Genomic DNA, 13,648 nt, shown 5'->3' with positions numbered 1-13,648 from the left:
CTCCTGACCCAACCCCCCCCGCCCCCACTGCCCAGCTGACGGCAGCCAAAGAGAGGGGACATAATGCTTTTGCTTCTCCCCCCCCCCCCCGCTTGCGGCTGCCAGAACATGTGAAATGGGAAATGTTCGACATCGCCAAAAAGGGAAAGAAGGAACGTGTCTCCTGAATGACCCCTGGTTCTGAAAAGAGTGCACATTCCTTAAGGAGCCCCTGCCAACTCAAAGCATATATACCACCGGGTTGGGGGGGGGGGGTTGACGATTTGCTGCATTATTTACCTCCGGGTGAGCTGCCCATATAGGAACGGGCCTGTCTATCAAACCACCAAGGCAAAGAAGACTCCAAATACAAAGCCAGCCGAAGCTGCAAAAGGGTAGTGGACTGACTGTCTTGCGGGTCAAATTAGGAATGTGGATTGATTATTGTTCTCTATGGGCCCCTTACCAAGAGGCATCAATGCTACGATGTCAGAAAAAAAATCAGTGTCCCTTTTTAAAATTATCTGCATGTGTATTCCAGCACCAATTAAATATGTCAGTTTGGCATGCATTCAAGACTATCTTCAACTGAAAAACACAAAACAGAAAAATAACGGATTTTCTCATGGTTTCCTTCTGAATCTCCATCCAAGCCTTGCTTCCTTTTCATACCTTACATAAAATAAATAAATCAAATAAAAAATACATGCATACAATAACGTGGTCGTAACTCCTGTTTTATCATTTCATCATCTTTATTCAAATCACTACAACAATGGTTGGAACCGAATGAGTCGTGTTGGGAGTGAAGAGGAATAGAAATTTGCTTTGGCAACACAGTGAAGATAAAGAATATAGGAAGAGCAAATAATACGCCGTCAACTTTAGTTTTCCTTCGCGCTCATTGAACTGAGCCTTTCCGTCATCCGTACACGGAGGGTGGGGGTCCCGTCCGTTATGCCTCCTTCACGTATGTCCTCACGGCCACCACGTCCCCCATCCTGCATTTCTGTTGGGGGGAGAGCAGAGGAGGGGAAGGGGAGGAGACGGGGAGAGGGTCTTAAAGGTGTCAGCTGGGTGAAGAAACCTCCCAGCATAAGCTTTGAGTTATGGGGGGGGGGGGTACACTGTGCGTAAAGTGAGCAAAACCGTGCGTAAAGTGAGCAAAACCGTGCGTAAAGTGAGCAAAGCCGTGCGTAAAGTGTGCAAAACCGTGCGTAAAGTGAGCAAAACCGTGCGTAAAAAGACGCGTGGTTTACGCAGTTTGCCTGAAACGCCATGGGGTGCAACCCCGCTGACGATGGGATTAATTTATATTGAACAAGTCAATCGACAGCAAATCTTTGCAGTTTAACACATGGACTTGTGTTAAACTGCCGTGTTTTAATCATCAAATCATTTATGAAGTTGGAAAATGCAAGTCGGCGCTTTTGGGTGATCGCTGGCGCTGCTGTTTTGGTGCAAATTGAAAAGCGACACGAAAATTCCGAAACGGCCAAATTGAATAATCCTCATGGGGTTTTATCCTCATAAAGGAAAGCGTGAATAGTCGCTTTGTGGGTTGGACATTATGGAGACTTGTATCATGGTGCCTAGAGGGGGGGGGTAGTGGGTGCAGCCTACTTACCGCTATCAATTTTCCGTCTGTCACCTCCCTCTCGATATTAGTTTCTTTGCCATCCCAACACTGTTTCTGCACGAGTATGCCATTTTCCAGGGTTACGACGGTCTGTATAGTAGAGAGGAGAGAGAGAAGTCGTTAACTCCCGACACCGAATAACCTCCAGCCCAAAAAGACCCCCATCCCCCCTCATCCCCTTTACGTGCACCGACCGTGGTTTTCCTGTCGTCTGCGGTGGTTTCGTCAAACGGCTCGTTCAGCTTGAATTTGATTTCAGTTGTTTTAAAAGTACTTTGTGACTTCATGCAAATATACCCCTGGTCGTCGACCATCACTATCAAATTGGGCTTGGTCCGATTCCCCACCTGCCTGGTTGCAAACCCCACACCTGCACAGACACAGCGGGAGGGGGGAAAATCATCAACAGATGCAACAAAAATAAATAAATAAATAAATAAATACTTTTGTGACATGCGTCAAAATGCACAAAATTCAAAATGGAAAACTTAAGTTTTAACCGTATAAAAAAAAAGAAAAAAAAAAAAGAAACTGCGGTCAGGAGCCAGTCAAGCCATAGTACTGAATCCGCACAGCATGCTGCTGCTATCACATGCATTATCACATCCCCGAGAACTCAGGACAACCTGTCCCCAGAACCGGATCTAGCAGATCCTCCTACCGATTGCTTTCATGTAGTCGTCAAAGTTCTCACTGGAAACCATCTTCCACGTCCCAACAAACCTCTCAACCATCTTTGCAGCTGTGTGTGAAACCCTCCGCAGACAGGCCAATTGTTCCAAGAGCACGAGTCGTGCCGGTGTGAACCGGGGCCAAGCTTTTTAAAGGGGCCCGGCTGACGCGCACGGCAGGCGAGCCCAATCACGGCCGGCGACGTCAGAGCATCCTGGTTCCGCGACATCCCATACACTCCGCTGGAATTGGTGAGAGGTTTTTTTTTTTTTTTTTTTTTTAGAAGTCCCATCTAAACTTGGTGCCAAATGACATTTTAGTCCTACTGTGTCAGAGGTTGGAGCTTGCATAATGTTCTCTCCGACGCTAGAATGGTCCATCCTTTATCAGGGAGATACGCCACAAAACAAGGACACATGGTCCAGCAGTTACCTACATATGACACTGGGGTTTTTTTTTTTTATTTCTGCCAAAAGGCTTTTTTAATTCACTTGCATTTAAAAAATCCACTGTAGTGGGCAGTTTGTCTTGATATGAGAAACTGGACACGGCCGCTATGCGACCAAACGGCTAGGAAAAAGCAACTCGTAAGCGAATCAGACCACGAGCAACACATTTCAATAAAGCAAATTTTATTATAAACAGCAAATCATACAGATGCACATAAATATATACAAAACATGAGGGCTGTTCATTTCCCAGCCTTTGCCTGTGGGTCCTTGGCCCTGCAGCGGGACTGAAATGCACTCAACATCTCGTTGCTGGTCAGGTTTGCCCCTTTCATCAGCAGCCTCTCTCCATCCACTGTAGGAGAAACGAGACATTTACTATCACCTTTCCATACGTTGTTTTTTTTTAACTTGAAGTTTTACAGACGTTTTTTTTTCTTTCTGCGCTCTGTAAACTTCATTTTAAAAAAGGGCTTCACAGATGACACAGAGATAGCTGGAAAAAATATCCAAGTATCACTTGGCTTTCGGAGGATATTACGAACTTTTGATTTAATTGCATTTAAAATAAACCACTGAAAGCATACAGCAGTTTTGAGGTTTTAGTGCTATGCCAGCAGTTTGCTGTTGAGAATTTAGATAAAGTTCGTGACTGCATTTTTGTGTAATGACTCTCCGCTGAATGGCCCAAACTAGTAGGTGTTATTTACAGGGAGTGCACTGAGATGAGTAATGATGACACAAAGTTGAATGATGCTGACCATGTTTTGAGACTTGAAGAAGACAAGTGAGAGGTCACTGGAGCAGAGGTATAGCAGGATGTAATAGGTAACACCCCTCCTGGGTTTTTTTTGGCTGTTGAACTATGGCAGATAACTGTTTGTGGCGACTTCTCACCTGGCTGACTTATTTCAGGTGTGTACATTAGAAAGAAAGAAAGCCACTTTGACATCGTATTCTAACAACAAATTGTATTATTACAATGAATGTGTTCTCTGCATTTAACCCATCCTTATTGTATTGGAGCAGAGGGCAAATGCGCCCGGGGCCCAACTCCAGTTCTTCTTTCCATTGCCTTGCTCAAAGGCAGACAGGAGTATTAACCCTAACATGCATGTCTTTTTGATGGTGAGAGGAAACCAGAGCACCCAGAGGAAACCCACGCAGGGGGAGAACATGCAAACTCCACACAGAAAGGACCTGGGATGGCCTGGGGTTCGAACCCAGGACCTTCTTGCTGTGAGGCAACAGTGCTAACCACTGGGCCACTATGCCATGTTACCATTTTCTGAGGGGATGTATCCCTCCATCCATTATCTGAACCGCTAATCCTGCTCTCAGGGTCGCGGGGATGTTGGAGTCTATTCCAGCAGTCATTGGGTGGCAGGTGGGGAGACACCCTGGACAGGCTGCCAGGCCATCACAGGGCCCACACACACATACCCATTCATACCTAGGGACAATTTAGTATGGCCAATTCACCTGCCTTACATGTCTTTGGATTGTGGGAGGAAACCGGAGCCCCCAGAGGAAACCCATGCAGACACGGGGAGAACATGCAAACTCCACACAGAGGACGACCCGGGATGACCCACCAAGGTTGGACTACCCCGGGGCTCGAACCCAGGACCTTCTTACTGTGAGGCGACTGCACTAACTACTGCGCGACTGTGCCGCCACGTTCTAGCGTGTCTGTTTGTATTCAATGTACAGTGACTCCCATATAACTCGTTTTTTTTAGTTGACCAGATATCTGCAGTGGCGCAAACATGTTGTGTGCACTTCTTAAGAGGGGATGTATATGGTCTAATAATTCGCCATGATGTATGAAAACTGCTGATCCTGCCCCCTTTAAGAGATCTGCCAATCATCCGACAGAGAAGCTGACTTTGGGTGGGACAAAAGAAAATTATGAATGCCTACTGTTCAGTAAGTACTGAGATATTTTTCCCCATGCAAAAGCACTCGCAATTCTTCTAGTGACTCCCATGTATGTGTCTTAGGTACAGTAGGAGAAAATGATGACAGACTGTTCAAATCTTAATACACCACCGCTCGATAGAGAGCAACTGGTGTCTTCTCCCAGCCATTTGAATGAGGGCCGTTTCATTGCTTACCGTATGTGACGTCCACCACAGGCTCAGACTTGTCATGTTTGACCAGGGTTGTGACCTCACATTTCATGTTGGAGGCCCGGGCTTTCTCTGAGCCAACCATAACCAGAAACTCCCTGTGGCAGAAATGAGTGCACATTTCAAACAATACTAGATAATCAACTTTGCCTTGCACGCTTGCCAAATGACACTTTGATGAAATGACCAGTGGACAGAATATTTTCCAAAATATGTGGGCGACAATGGCCCTCACATCGGTCCAGTGACCCCATACAGTTGGTCTAAATCCAGGGATGGGCAACATGATCCAGAAAGGGCCGGTGCGGGTGCAGGTCTTTGTTCCAACCAAGCAGTTACACATCTGAGTCTACAAATCAAGGTCCTTAGCAAAGACTATTTGGTTGACTAATAGAATCAGGTGTGGAACTGCTTGGTTGGAACAAAGACCTGCACCCACACCGGCTCTTTCTGGACCATCAACGAAGGTTGAATCAGTTCATCTGGATACAACGTTTATTTCTGTCAATAAACGTTGTATCCAGATGAACTGATTCCACCTTCTTTGATTTTCTTACCTGGATTATTGAGCATGCATAAAGACTTTCTGGATCATGTTGCCCATCCCTGAATGAGCTCAATAGCCATTGTCAGTGTCAGAGAATGACACTGGCAAATGAAATTACTATTTGATGCATTTTGAGAGAGCCAGTGGTATATGCTTAATAGAACAGCCTACCGGCGAATAATAATAATAATAATAATAATAGTAATTAATAATACATTTTACTTGTGGGCCTTTCAGAGCACTCAAGGACACCTTACAGAACAGTTAAAAAACAAGCAGCACTGTATCAGGCAGCATAAAATCAAGACAAAGCAGGGTAGACAATGAAAAGTTAACAACAGATAAGTGTAAAATCATAATGCAAACGTATGACAGCTTGACAGCACACTACGATTATCATGTATATTAGACGTCTGAACCCTAAACTACACAATCTGACGTCATGAGACCTCCACGACAAGAAGTTATTTCCAGTGAAACAGGAACTCAACCCATTTATGTCGTATTTCCTTGGTGTAAAATTAATGATACACTCCAGACAGTACGTCTTAGAGTGGGACTAAGGAATCCATCTGGTCGTGAGAGACGTTGTTTAACAAAGTCAACCGCGGTCGCATCACAGACCAGATACCGTGTTCAACAATATAATCTGACATCACGACTACACAACAAAATGAGACGCTCTAAAGTATTATTACCGTGTGGATCGGACATTGGACTCAAACGGACAGAACTGTACCACTATTTTCTTCACTGATTTCAGCACCACAGCCGTCTTCCTGGAAGCCGCCATGTTTTCTGCGTGACCTTTCAACTCAATCACGTGTCGAGCGGCAGAGGAATTACAGGCCGCTAGAGGGCGTCAGCGGATCGATCGACACGTTACGATGTGACACGTTATAGTCGGTTCCTCCACGCCTGCGGTAAGTATTTACGGTGTCCCCCCCCCCCCCGCTTCTTAATCCGACGATTTTAATTACAAACAGTAAATGCGTCATTAGTATTCAAGGCGCTTGCAAAACGTGGTTGCTGAGTAAGTACATCATGTCCAACGCAGAAAGTAGAATAGGCCCTAAATAACATTACGTAGACTGTAAGGCACCAACATCGGTTTAAGGAATAAACTGGGTTGAAATTCAAACGTCAGGTCTCCAGGTTACTCTGTGCTGCATAATGTCAAGTCCTTAACAATCCTTTGGCAGGTTTTATTTTCATTACTTTCGGGGATTTGTAATAGGACTACAACTGCATTTTCATTACTTTTAGGGATTTGTAATCGGCCTTCACCTGCAAAAGTGCAAATCACTGCAATATGTTTTGAAAGCAGTTTTCATATTTTTTGCCAAGTGTAATACAAAACCTTGCTGGGATGAGAGCTGTTTCTTCCCCAGCACCATTAAAGACACCACGCCTGCATATGACTGGTGTTGCATGATAATACAAGCTTTGCAAACTTTTTTCAGAGCAGGGAAACAGTTGTGATGTCGATGTTTCTGTGTTTTACACAACATATATGGATAGAATTCCTCCTATTCGAGTGAAGAAAGAAGGAAGCCACTTTATTTTAATAGAAATAATAATTAATCAACTTATATAGCACTTTTCTAACACTCAAAGTCGCTTTACAATAAACGGGGTGAAACAAGACAACAGATAAACCTAACACAGACATACAGGGAGGGGTGGATGGGGGGGGGGCTACAAGAGGGAGAAGCGGCAGCCACACACGATGCCAGCAGTACTCTCCCACTTAAACACAAACAAAAGGGCAAGAAAACAAAAAGACAACGACACTGTGGACGTTGGTTTTCTGTAGGGGTTTGCTCCCGTAGCCTGTTCCTCTCCCGGGGTATCCACTAGGCAGTGGCACTATTTAACCCATAGCTGGGGAGTTCAAGTTGCATAGTGAGATCCGTCCTCATCCACCCTTCTGCGGTAGCCCTACATAAGGTTCTCTGCCCCCGGCTACTGGCGTGCATGACTCAGAGGTCAGGGGTGAAGAGATCAGATAACATTACTAAGTGTTTTAAAGGGACATTTCACTAATGGTTTTGTGCAGTCAGTGCTGATGAATAATGTAGGCTTGAAGCAATAAAGTCCACACTATACTGATGGGGAATTCACTGTTGTCCTGCTCACAGGCGTTCCCACAGCTCCTACACGTACCAGAATGCATTGCTGCACAGTAGCTTCTGCATCGCCGTCCGTAAAAACCCTCTGTGCGAGTTTTGTGTGACGTCATTTACACCCACAGAAATGCAGCTTAGCCAAGAGAATGAAGGTGTTTACTGAATAGTGAGTGTGTTTAGAGTAGATTAGAGTAGAAACCCTGTTAGGCTGTAGTTTATTTCTCCACCGAGTGACATCACGATACATCACTTTCACTACTGTCCAGAGATGCACAAAAGGCCGGGGACAACTGCAGGTGGTTTTCATGTTATCCCTATCTCAGACAGACGCAGATAAGGTTGAAAACTTGTGAATTTTCCCTCCAAGTCAAGGTAAATGTCATGCCTTCTGGGACAGGTTTGTCTTTAGCGTGCATTAAGGGTTCTAGGCGAGACTGATTAAGCTGCACTAACAGGGTCTCTTGACCTATTGGTCAAGGTTCCTGACCTGTGGGTTTGTTTCAGGGGGCAACATTAAAGGTTAACAATCTAGATAATGTTGTCTCGGTAGATAATATCTGTCCTCGGTGAATCGCTCTGGGTTAGGGATCCGGACTACATTCTTTAGATAGCTGTTCACCTGTTCTAAATGAGTTGTCTAGACGGTGTTCACTTGGTTGATGTGGTTTTGTCATTGTACAGTTGTGTGATTACAATGAAATTTGCTCTCTGCATTTAATCCATCATATTGTATATCAGTGGGCAGCTGCAGCGCCCGGGGACCAGCTCCAGTTCTTCTTTCCATTGCCTTGCTCAGGGGCACAGACAGAAGAAGTGTTAACCCTAACATGCATGTCTTTTTGATGGTGGGAGGAAGCCCATACAGACAGGAGGAGAACATGCAAACTCCGCACTGAAAGGACCTGGGACGGCCTACGGTTCAAACCTAGGACCTTCTTGCTGTGAGGCAACAGTGTTAACCACTGGGCCACCATGCTGCCCCTAATTAATTTTTTTCTATCTGTTCCTTGTGGAAGAAATCTCATCTTAGTTTGCTTCACCAAAATCATTATCCACTTTACTATCACCTGCATTTGATTCTCAGTTGAAACAGTGTCTGGACACCGATGGCAGCCATGCATTTTAAAGCAGGGTTAGTATAAATCCTTTACTGGCTTGGTTGAATTCTAGGAGGATTGAAGGGAGGTTTTCGTTGTGATGGGGGCAGGTAAGGTTTCAAAGTTTAATGTTTCAGCCCTCTGGATTGCGCGATTTTGTTTTTGTTTTTCCCACCCGTATTCCCGACAGGTCTTGTTTTGAGGCCTCCACCTGCGACGATGATGGTGGTGGTAGTGGTGGTGGTGGTGGGATGATGTTTCCCAACGACCCTTTTGTGACTTTTGAAAAACTGCTTGTAAGCAGTGTGACAGCACAGTGGCATCGTTATTTCCGGTGATCTAACGTCCCACCTATCCAGTTGGCCTACCAAGCGTTATTGCGCATGCGCGGGTTAGGGTTCGAGTCGCTATAAATTTGCCACGGTTGGACGTTTAAACAAGGTGGGACAAATCGAAGAAATATTTAGGGGGCATCCGGATTTGAACCGGAGACCTCTTGATCTGCAGTCAAATGCTCTACCACTGAGCTATACCCCCACTCTAATGCTTTGGCGGCCTGTGAGTCGTGTCTCCCGCCTGCCGCCCAATGACTGCTGGGATAGGCTCCAGGATCCGCGCGACCCTGAGAGCAGGATAAGCGGTTTGGATAATGGATGGATGGAATGGAGGACAAGTCGTCAGAGCAGCGGTCCTTCGCAGAATTTTCAATACAATGGAATTAGCATGTGTAAACAGCAGTGTCTCCTTCAGACTGACATGACACAGCTCATCATGGACCGCTGGAGTGGAAACTGGTTGTGGCACTTTCCTGTAATCATCTGACAAACGATGCCACTATATATAATAGTTTAAGGCAGGATGAATGGATGGGGGGGGGGCTTTCAAACGCTAAGTCAATAAAGGGAAGCGCTCGCCTCCAAATTGACAACCAAACAGACACATGACACAATCAAATACAGAGAGGGACACGGGGAATAGTCGCAGATGGCTGGGGGGGGCGGGGTCTGCGCAGACATTCTCTCGGAAACCACCTGAACGGCGAGAGCAGCCAATCCACGTGCTCACAGAGCGGCGCGTAAACAACAACAGCTCGGAAATGTCATACGCAAAAGTCAATACAGTTACAGTCGTTAATTTTAGGGTTAAAGCAGCAAGGCCGCCGTACAACGAATCGGCGAGCTTCGTTTGATCACGTGGTTTTCGAGAGACTGTGTACAGACGCTCCTGGCGGATGTGAACTGTCTAGAGCCCGGTGGGGAGAACAGGAAGTGGTGAATATGTATTCTGATTCTTTGTGTACGCGTTACGGGATTTTTTTTAATTCCTCAAAATAGTGACCAACTTTATAAAATACACGTTTTTAGTTCGTCTAGTATACTACATAAGCAATACACCATTCCTTGTTGTTGTATGGGGGTATAGCTCAGTGGTAGAGCATTTGACTGCAGATCAAGAGGTCTCCGGTTCAAATCCGGATGCCCCCTGAATATTTCTCTTCACTATTTATGTTTTTTCAAATATAAAACAAGTTTAACGACAGATACAGGTGTGTGCACCTGCCGCCTTTGGCGATGCTGCTCCGTGCCAGGCTGTATCCCCCTTCCTAATTTTAGAAGAGAAAAAAAAACAAAAAACGTGACACGCTGCGATGCGTCGCTACACCGTCATTTAAAGCACAACATTGTGGTTTGGTGGCTCTTCACTCTTCACTCTGCAGTTTCAATTTAAAGTGGACTGTAGTGGTTATAGGTCTTATCGTTGTGATCAATGTCCTTGCGGTACCTCATACTACATTTATCATCTGCAGTCACTTCTAGGATCCCACAACAGATCCGGGTTTGTTCGCGAAAGCTGAACATGATGCACACAACTGAAATTCTAACAGCTCCGTCCAGATTCTGTAAACCGGAAAGCAGTTTAAGTCAAACACCATGGAAGCGTGTGGTGTGACGCTGTACTGGACAACCTCTACCAGCAGTGAGTGGTTTGAGGCCTTACGGCGTTTTATTTTTAGACAACCTGGGTCTGACATCCTTTACTGTGCGGCTTTATTTGGACACCATTGTCCTGCCTCGTTGTTCATTATTGTTAATTACTTTGAATCATAGTTGTACTTCAGCATGGCAGCAAAGTCCAGCAACCCCAGAGGGGGAATAAAAGTGTGATAAAGTGCTTCTAATGGCAACCGACTCGTCAAGTCATACTGTATGGGACTCCGTTTAAAGGACAAACGTATAACACAGCCGTCCACCCTGTTCACAGGAAGCGTGTATTTATATTGTATGCATAACCAGCCTGGATGCATTCAGTGGGCATGAGACCAAATGTTTTGGGGGGGGGGTTGACGTCCCCACCCCCCAGTTTCTAAAGGTGGACTTTATCCAAATTTCAATGTGCAGCAACGCTCTTTCCTGCTGAGCAGCGGACAGCACAAGCCAGCTGTGGCATACATGAACCAGGAAACACAGGAGTCTAAATTTAGACACTAGCCTTCTGAGAGACTCAAGCATTTCCTAACCCCCCCCCACACACGCCCCCCCACACACACACAATTATAGATGTACACGTGTACTTATTATACCCTTTGCTCCATTCACAAAAGTTGCACATGAATTTATAAACACATGTATATATACATACAAATACACAAATATGCACAATAATATTAGTAATATATAACACAGATAAACTGCAAACCACACTCCCACCCCCCACACACATGCATGCTTATATACGTACTTATACACACACATAAACTACACATGGCCCCACACACACACACACACACACACACACACACACACACACACACACACACACACCCTTTGCTCTATTCCCACACATTGCACATGAATATACACATACATGAATATATACATACAAATACACAAATATGCACATTCATACACACACAGATAAACTACAAACCAGACAGACACACACACACAAAACCTTTGCTCCACACTCATTGCACATGAATATACACATACATGAACATACAAATACACAAATATGCACATTTATATACACACAGATCAGCTACAAACACACACACACACCTTTTGCTTCATTCACACACATTGCACATGAATATACACATACATGAAACTATCAAAATACGCAAATAGATACACAATATGCACACAAATACACAAATATGCACATTCATACACACACAGATAAGCTACAAACCAGACACACACACACACACACACACACACACACACACACACACACACACACACACACGCACACACACACACACACACACATCCCGCCCGCTTCCCCAGGTCTGCTGTGTGCGGTCCGGCCCCGGCAGCAAGTTGAGGTACATTATGCATTGTCCCAGATGGAGAGCGCAGGGCGCCCTGAAACAATGCATTGGCAACTGTCAGGGGAAGGGTTGACCCCCTAAGTAAAAGAAGGTCAAGGGCAGCGTTTGTGTTTTTTTTTTCCCGCCTTGTTTGTCCACACTCCGAGGACTAAAAATAAGGTTGGTGTTGCTGAATCACCCATTCTATCAGGCCGTAGTGGGAGAGGCAGGAAAAGCAGAGAGGGGGCAGCCTTTCTCCGGCTCCATTTGTTAACTCCTGTCGTCGTTGTTGTTGTTTTCTGCTCCGTCTCTCAGTGAGGCCCTGTTGAGTTTACGGGAGACTGCGGCTATCAGCTCGGAGCGAGGCATTCCTTTGTCTCTACTCATCTGTGAAGGTCTCAGACATGTTGTTTTCTTCGGGAAGTGATTCCCCCGGAGTCACGACTCGTGAATTCTCCCATGGTGCTTTTTTTTTGGGGGGGGGTGTTTTATTTACTATTTATGTATTTATTTTTGACTCAACAGAGTGCCAGTGCCTCGGGTTTAATCCGCGCTACTGTACGGTCAGTCCAGCTCACATCTGTCAAACACATAAGGTGGAAGTTTGGGTAGTTTCATAAACCCCAACACTCTCCTGCAGAGGATGAGTTGAGAAACTTCATTAAGGTGACTGTTGGGAAATGGTGTTCTCCCTTTTAACTGCTAAGCTAACACCTTCACTATGCTTTATCCCTCTCCAGTTTGGGTGGGGGGGTGGGGGGGGTCTGTCAGGGGTCTTTGCTGGTGTCACAGGAAGTCCGTGAATAATGCAACCCCACTGGTTTACTCGAAAACCCCGCAGTTCTCCAAAATGAATGAAAACAGCCAATCGCTCTTGACCACAGGTTTGTGTCCCCCAGCCCACCCAGCCCCCCTGTTGGAAGCATAAATAGTGACACGGTCAGCTGAGAGGACCCCATGCTGACCCCTCACCCCACCCCCATTGCCCTTCTGCACCCCCATTAACATTAATGAGTCAGTAGCTCTTGTTTGAACTCTGCAGAGGCTCGCTACTGCCATGTCTTTTCTACCAGTGGCGTTGGCTCTTTTTTGCACACGCACTTTGTCGTACGGTGTGTTGTCATGCGGGCGACCCCACCAGGCCCTTGTGTGTGGCAGCTTATTTGTGAGCCTCTAATTCCACCAAACCTATGGCCGGTGGCTAAACCTGGAGAGAATGTGGCGTCTGATCTTTTTTAGGAGTTACTGACACAGCCTGTGAGCTAACACGGCATAAAACAAGTGTGTGTGTGTGAGACAGCCAGCCAGCCAGACAGCCAACCAACCAACCAACCCAGCCAGCCAGCCAGCCAGACAGCCAACCAACCAACCAACCAGCCAGACAGCCAACCAACCAACCAACCAGCCAGCCAGCCAGCCAGACAGCCAACCAACCAACCAACCAACCAGCCAGCCAGCCAACCAACCAGCCAGCCAGCCAGCTCATGTGTGGTTGCCTGCGTAAGTATAGTTTCAAGCTTGTTTTGCTGGCTCAACACACAAGTGGGAAGTGAAAGTACATGTACAAAAACCGTCGGGGCAGAATGTATTTTATTTTTTTGTTAGGAACAACAAACACGTGTGTGCGCGTGAGAGAGAGAGAGAGAGAGAGAGAGAGAGAGAGAGAGAGAGAGAGAGAGAGAGAGAGAATG

The 13,648-nt window shown here is 45.9% G+C and overlaps 2 protein-coding genes and 2 non-coding genes across 4 annotated transcripts; 1 reads left to right on the top strand and 3 right to left on the bottom strand.

The window, feature by feature from the left end:
• Nucleotides 1-715: 715 nt before the first annotated feature.
• On the bottom strand, nt 716-2,436 carry fabp4a (fatty acid binding protein 4a). Its single transcript, XM_056298986.1, has 4 exons — nt 2,280-2,436; nt 1,813-1,988; nt 1,607-1,708; nt 716-988 (listed from the first exon to the last, which is right to left on the bottom strand). The coding sequence occupies exons 1-4, from the start codon at nt 2,350-2,352 to the stop codon at nt 935-937; spliced, it is 405 nt and encodes a 134-aa protein (XP_056154961.1). The 5' UTR covers nt 2,353-2,436; the 3' UTR covers nt 716-934.
• Nucleotides 2,437-2,911: 475 nt separating this feature from the next.
• On the bottom strand, nt 2,912-6,221 carry mrpl53 (mitochondrial ribosomal protein L53). Its single transcript, XM_056298987.1, has 3 exons — nt 6,117-6,221; nt 4,857-4,969; nt 2,912-3,094 (listed from the first exon to the last, which is right to left on the bottom strand). The coding sequence occupies exons 1-3, from the start codon at nt 6,209-6,211 to the stop codon at nt 2,982-2,984; spliced, it is 321 nt and encodes a 106-aa protein (XP_056154962.1). The 5' UTR covers nt 6,212-6,221; the 3' UTR covers nt 2,912-2,981.
• Nucleotides 6,222-9,109: 2,888 nt separating this feature from the next.
• Nucleotides 9,110-9,181, bottom strand: trnac-gca (transfer RNA cysteine (anticodon GCA)). Its single transcript has one exon. It is a non-coding gene; the product is annotated as a tRNA-Cys (tRNA).
• Nucleotides 9,182-10,056: 875 nt separating this feature from the next.
• trnac-gca (transfer RNA cysteine (anticodon GCA)) lies at nt 10,057-10,128 on the top strand. Its single transcript has one exon. It is a non-coding gene; the product is annotated as a tRNA-Cys (tRNA).
• Nucleotides 10,129-13,648: the final 3,520 nt, after the last annotated feature.

This window comes from Lampris incognitus, chromosome 18, assembly GCF_029633865.1.
Source record: "Lampris incognitus isolate fLamInc1 chromosome 18, fLamInc1.hap2, whole genome shotgun sequence".
Lineage (NCBI taxonomy): Eukaryota > Metazoa > Chordata > Actinopteri > Lampriformes > Lampridae > Lampris > Lampris incognitus.
The sequence above is the reverse complement of the archived record's forward strand: the minus strand, read 5'-3'. Positions and strand labels throughout refer to the sequence as shown.

Coding starts and splice junctions, on each gene's coding strand:
- fabp4a (XM_056298986.1), bottom strand. CDS start 2,352: ATGGTTGAGAGGTTTGTTGGGACGTGGAAGATGGTTTCCAGTGAGAAC. Junction 1,989..2,279: donor CGACTACATGAAAGCAATCG/GTAGGAGGATCT, acceptor GTGTCTGTGCAG/GTGTGGGGTTTGCAACCAGG. Junction 989..1,606: donor CAGACGGAAAATTGATAGCG/GTAAGTAGGCTG, acceptor TCCCCCCAACAG/AAATGCAGGATGGGGGACGT.
- mrpl53 (XM_056298987.1), bottom strand. CDS start 6,211: ATGGCGGCTTCCAGGAAGACGGCTGTGGTGCTGAAATCAGTGAAGAAA. Junction 4,970..6,116: donor TCCAATGTCCGATCCACACG/GTAATAATACTT, acceptor TTTCTGCCACAG/GGAGTTTCTGGTTATGGTTG. Junction 3,095..4,856: donor TGTGGTGGACGTCACATACG/GTAAGCAATGAA, acceptor TTTCTCCTACAG/TGGATGGAGAGAGGCTGCTG.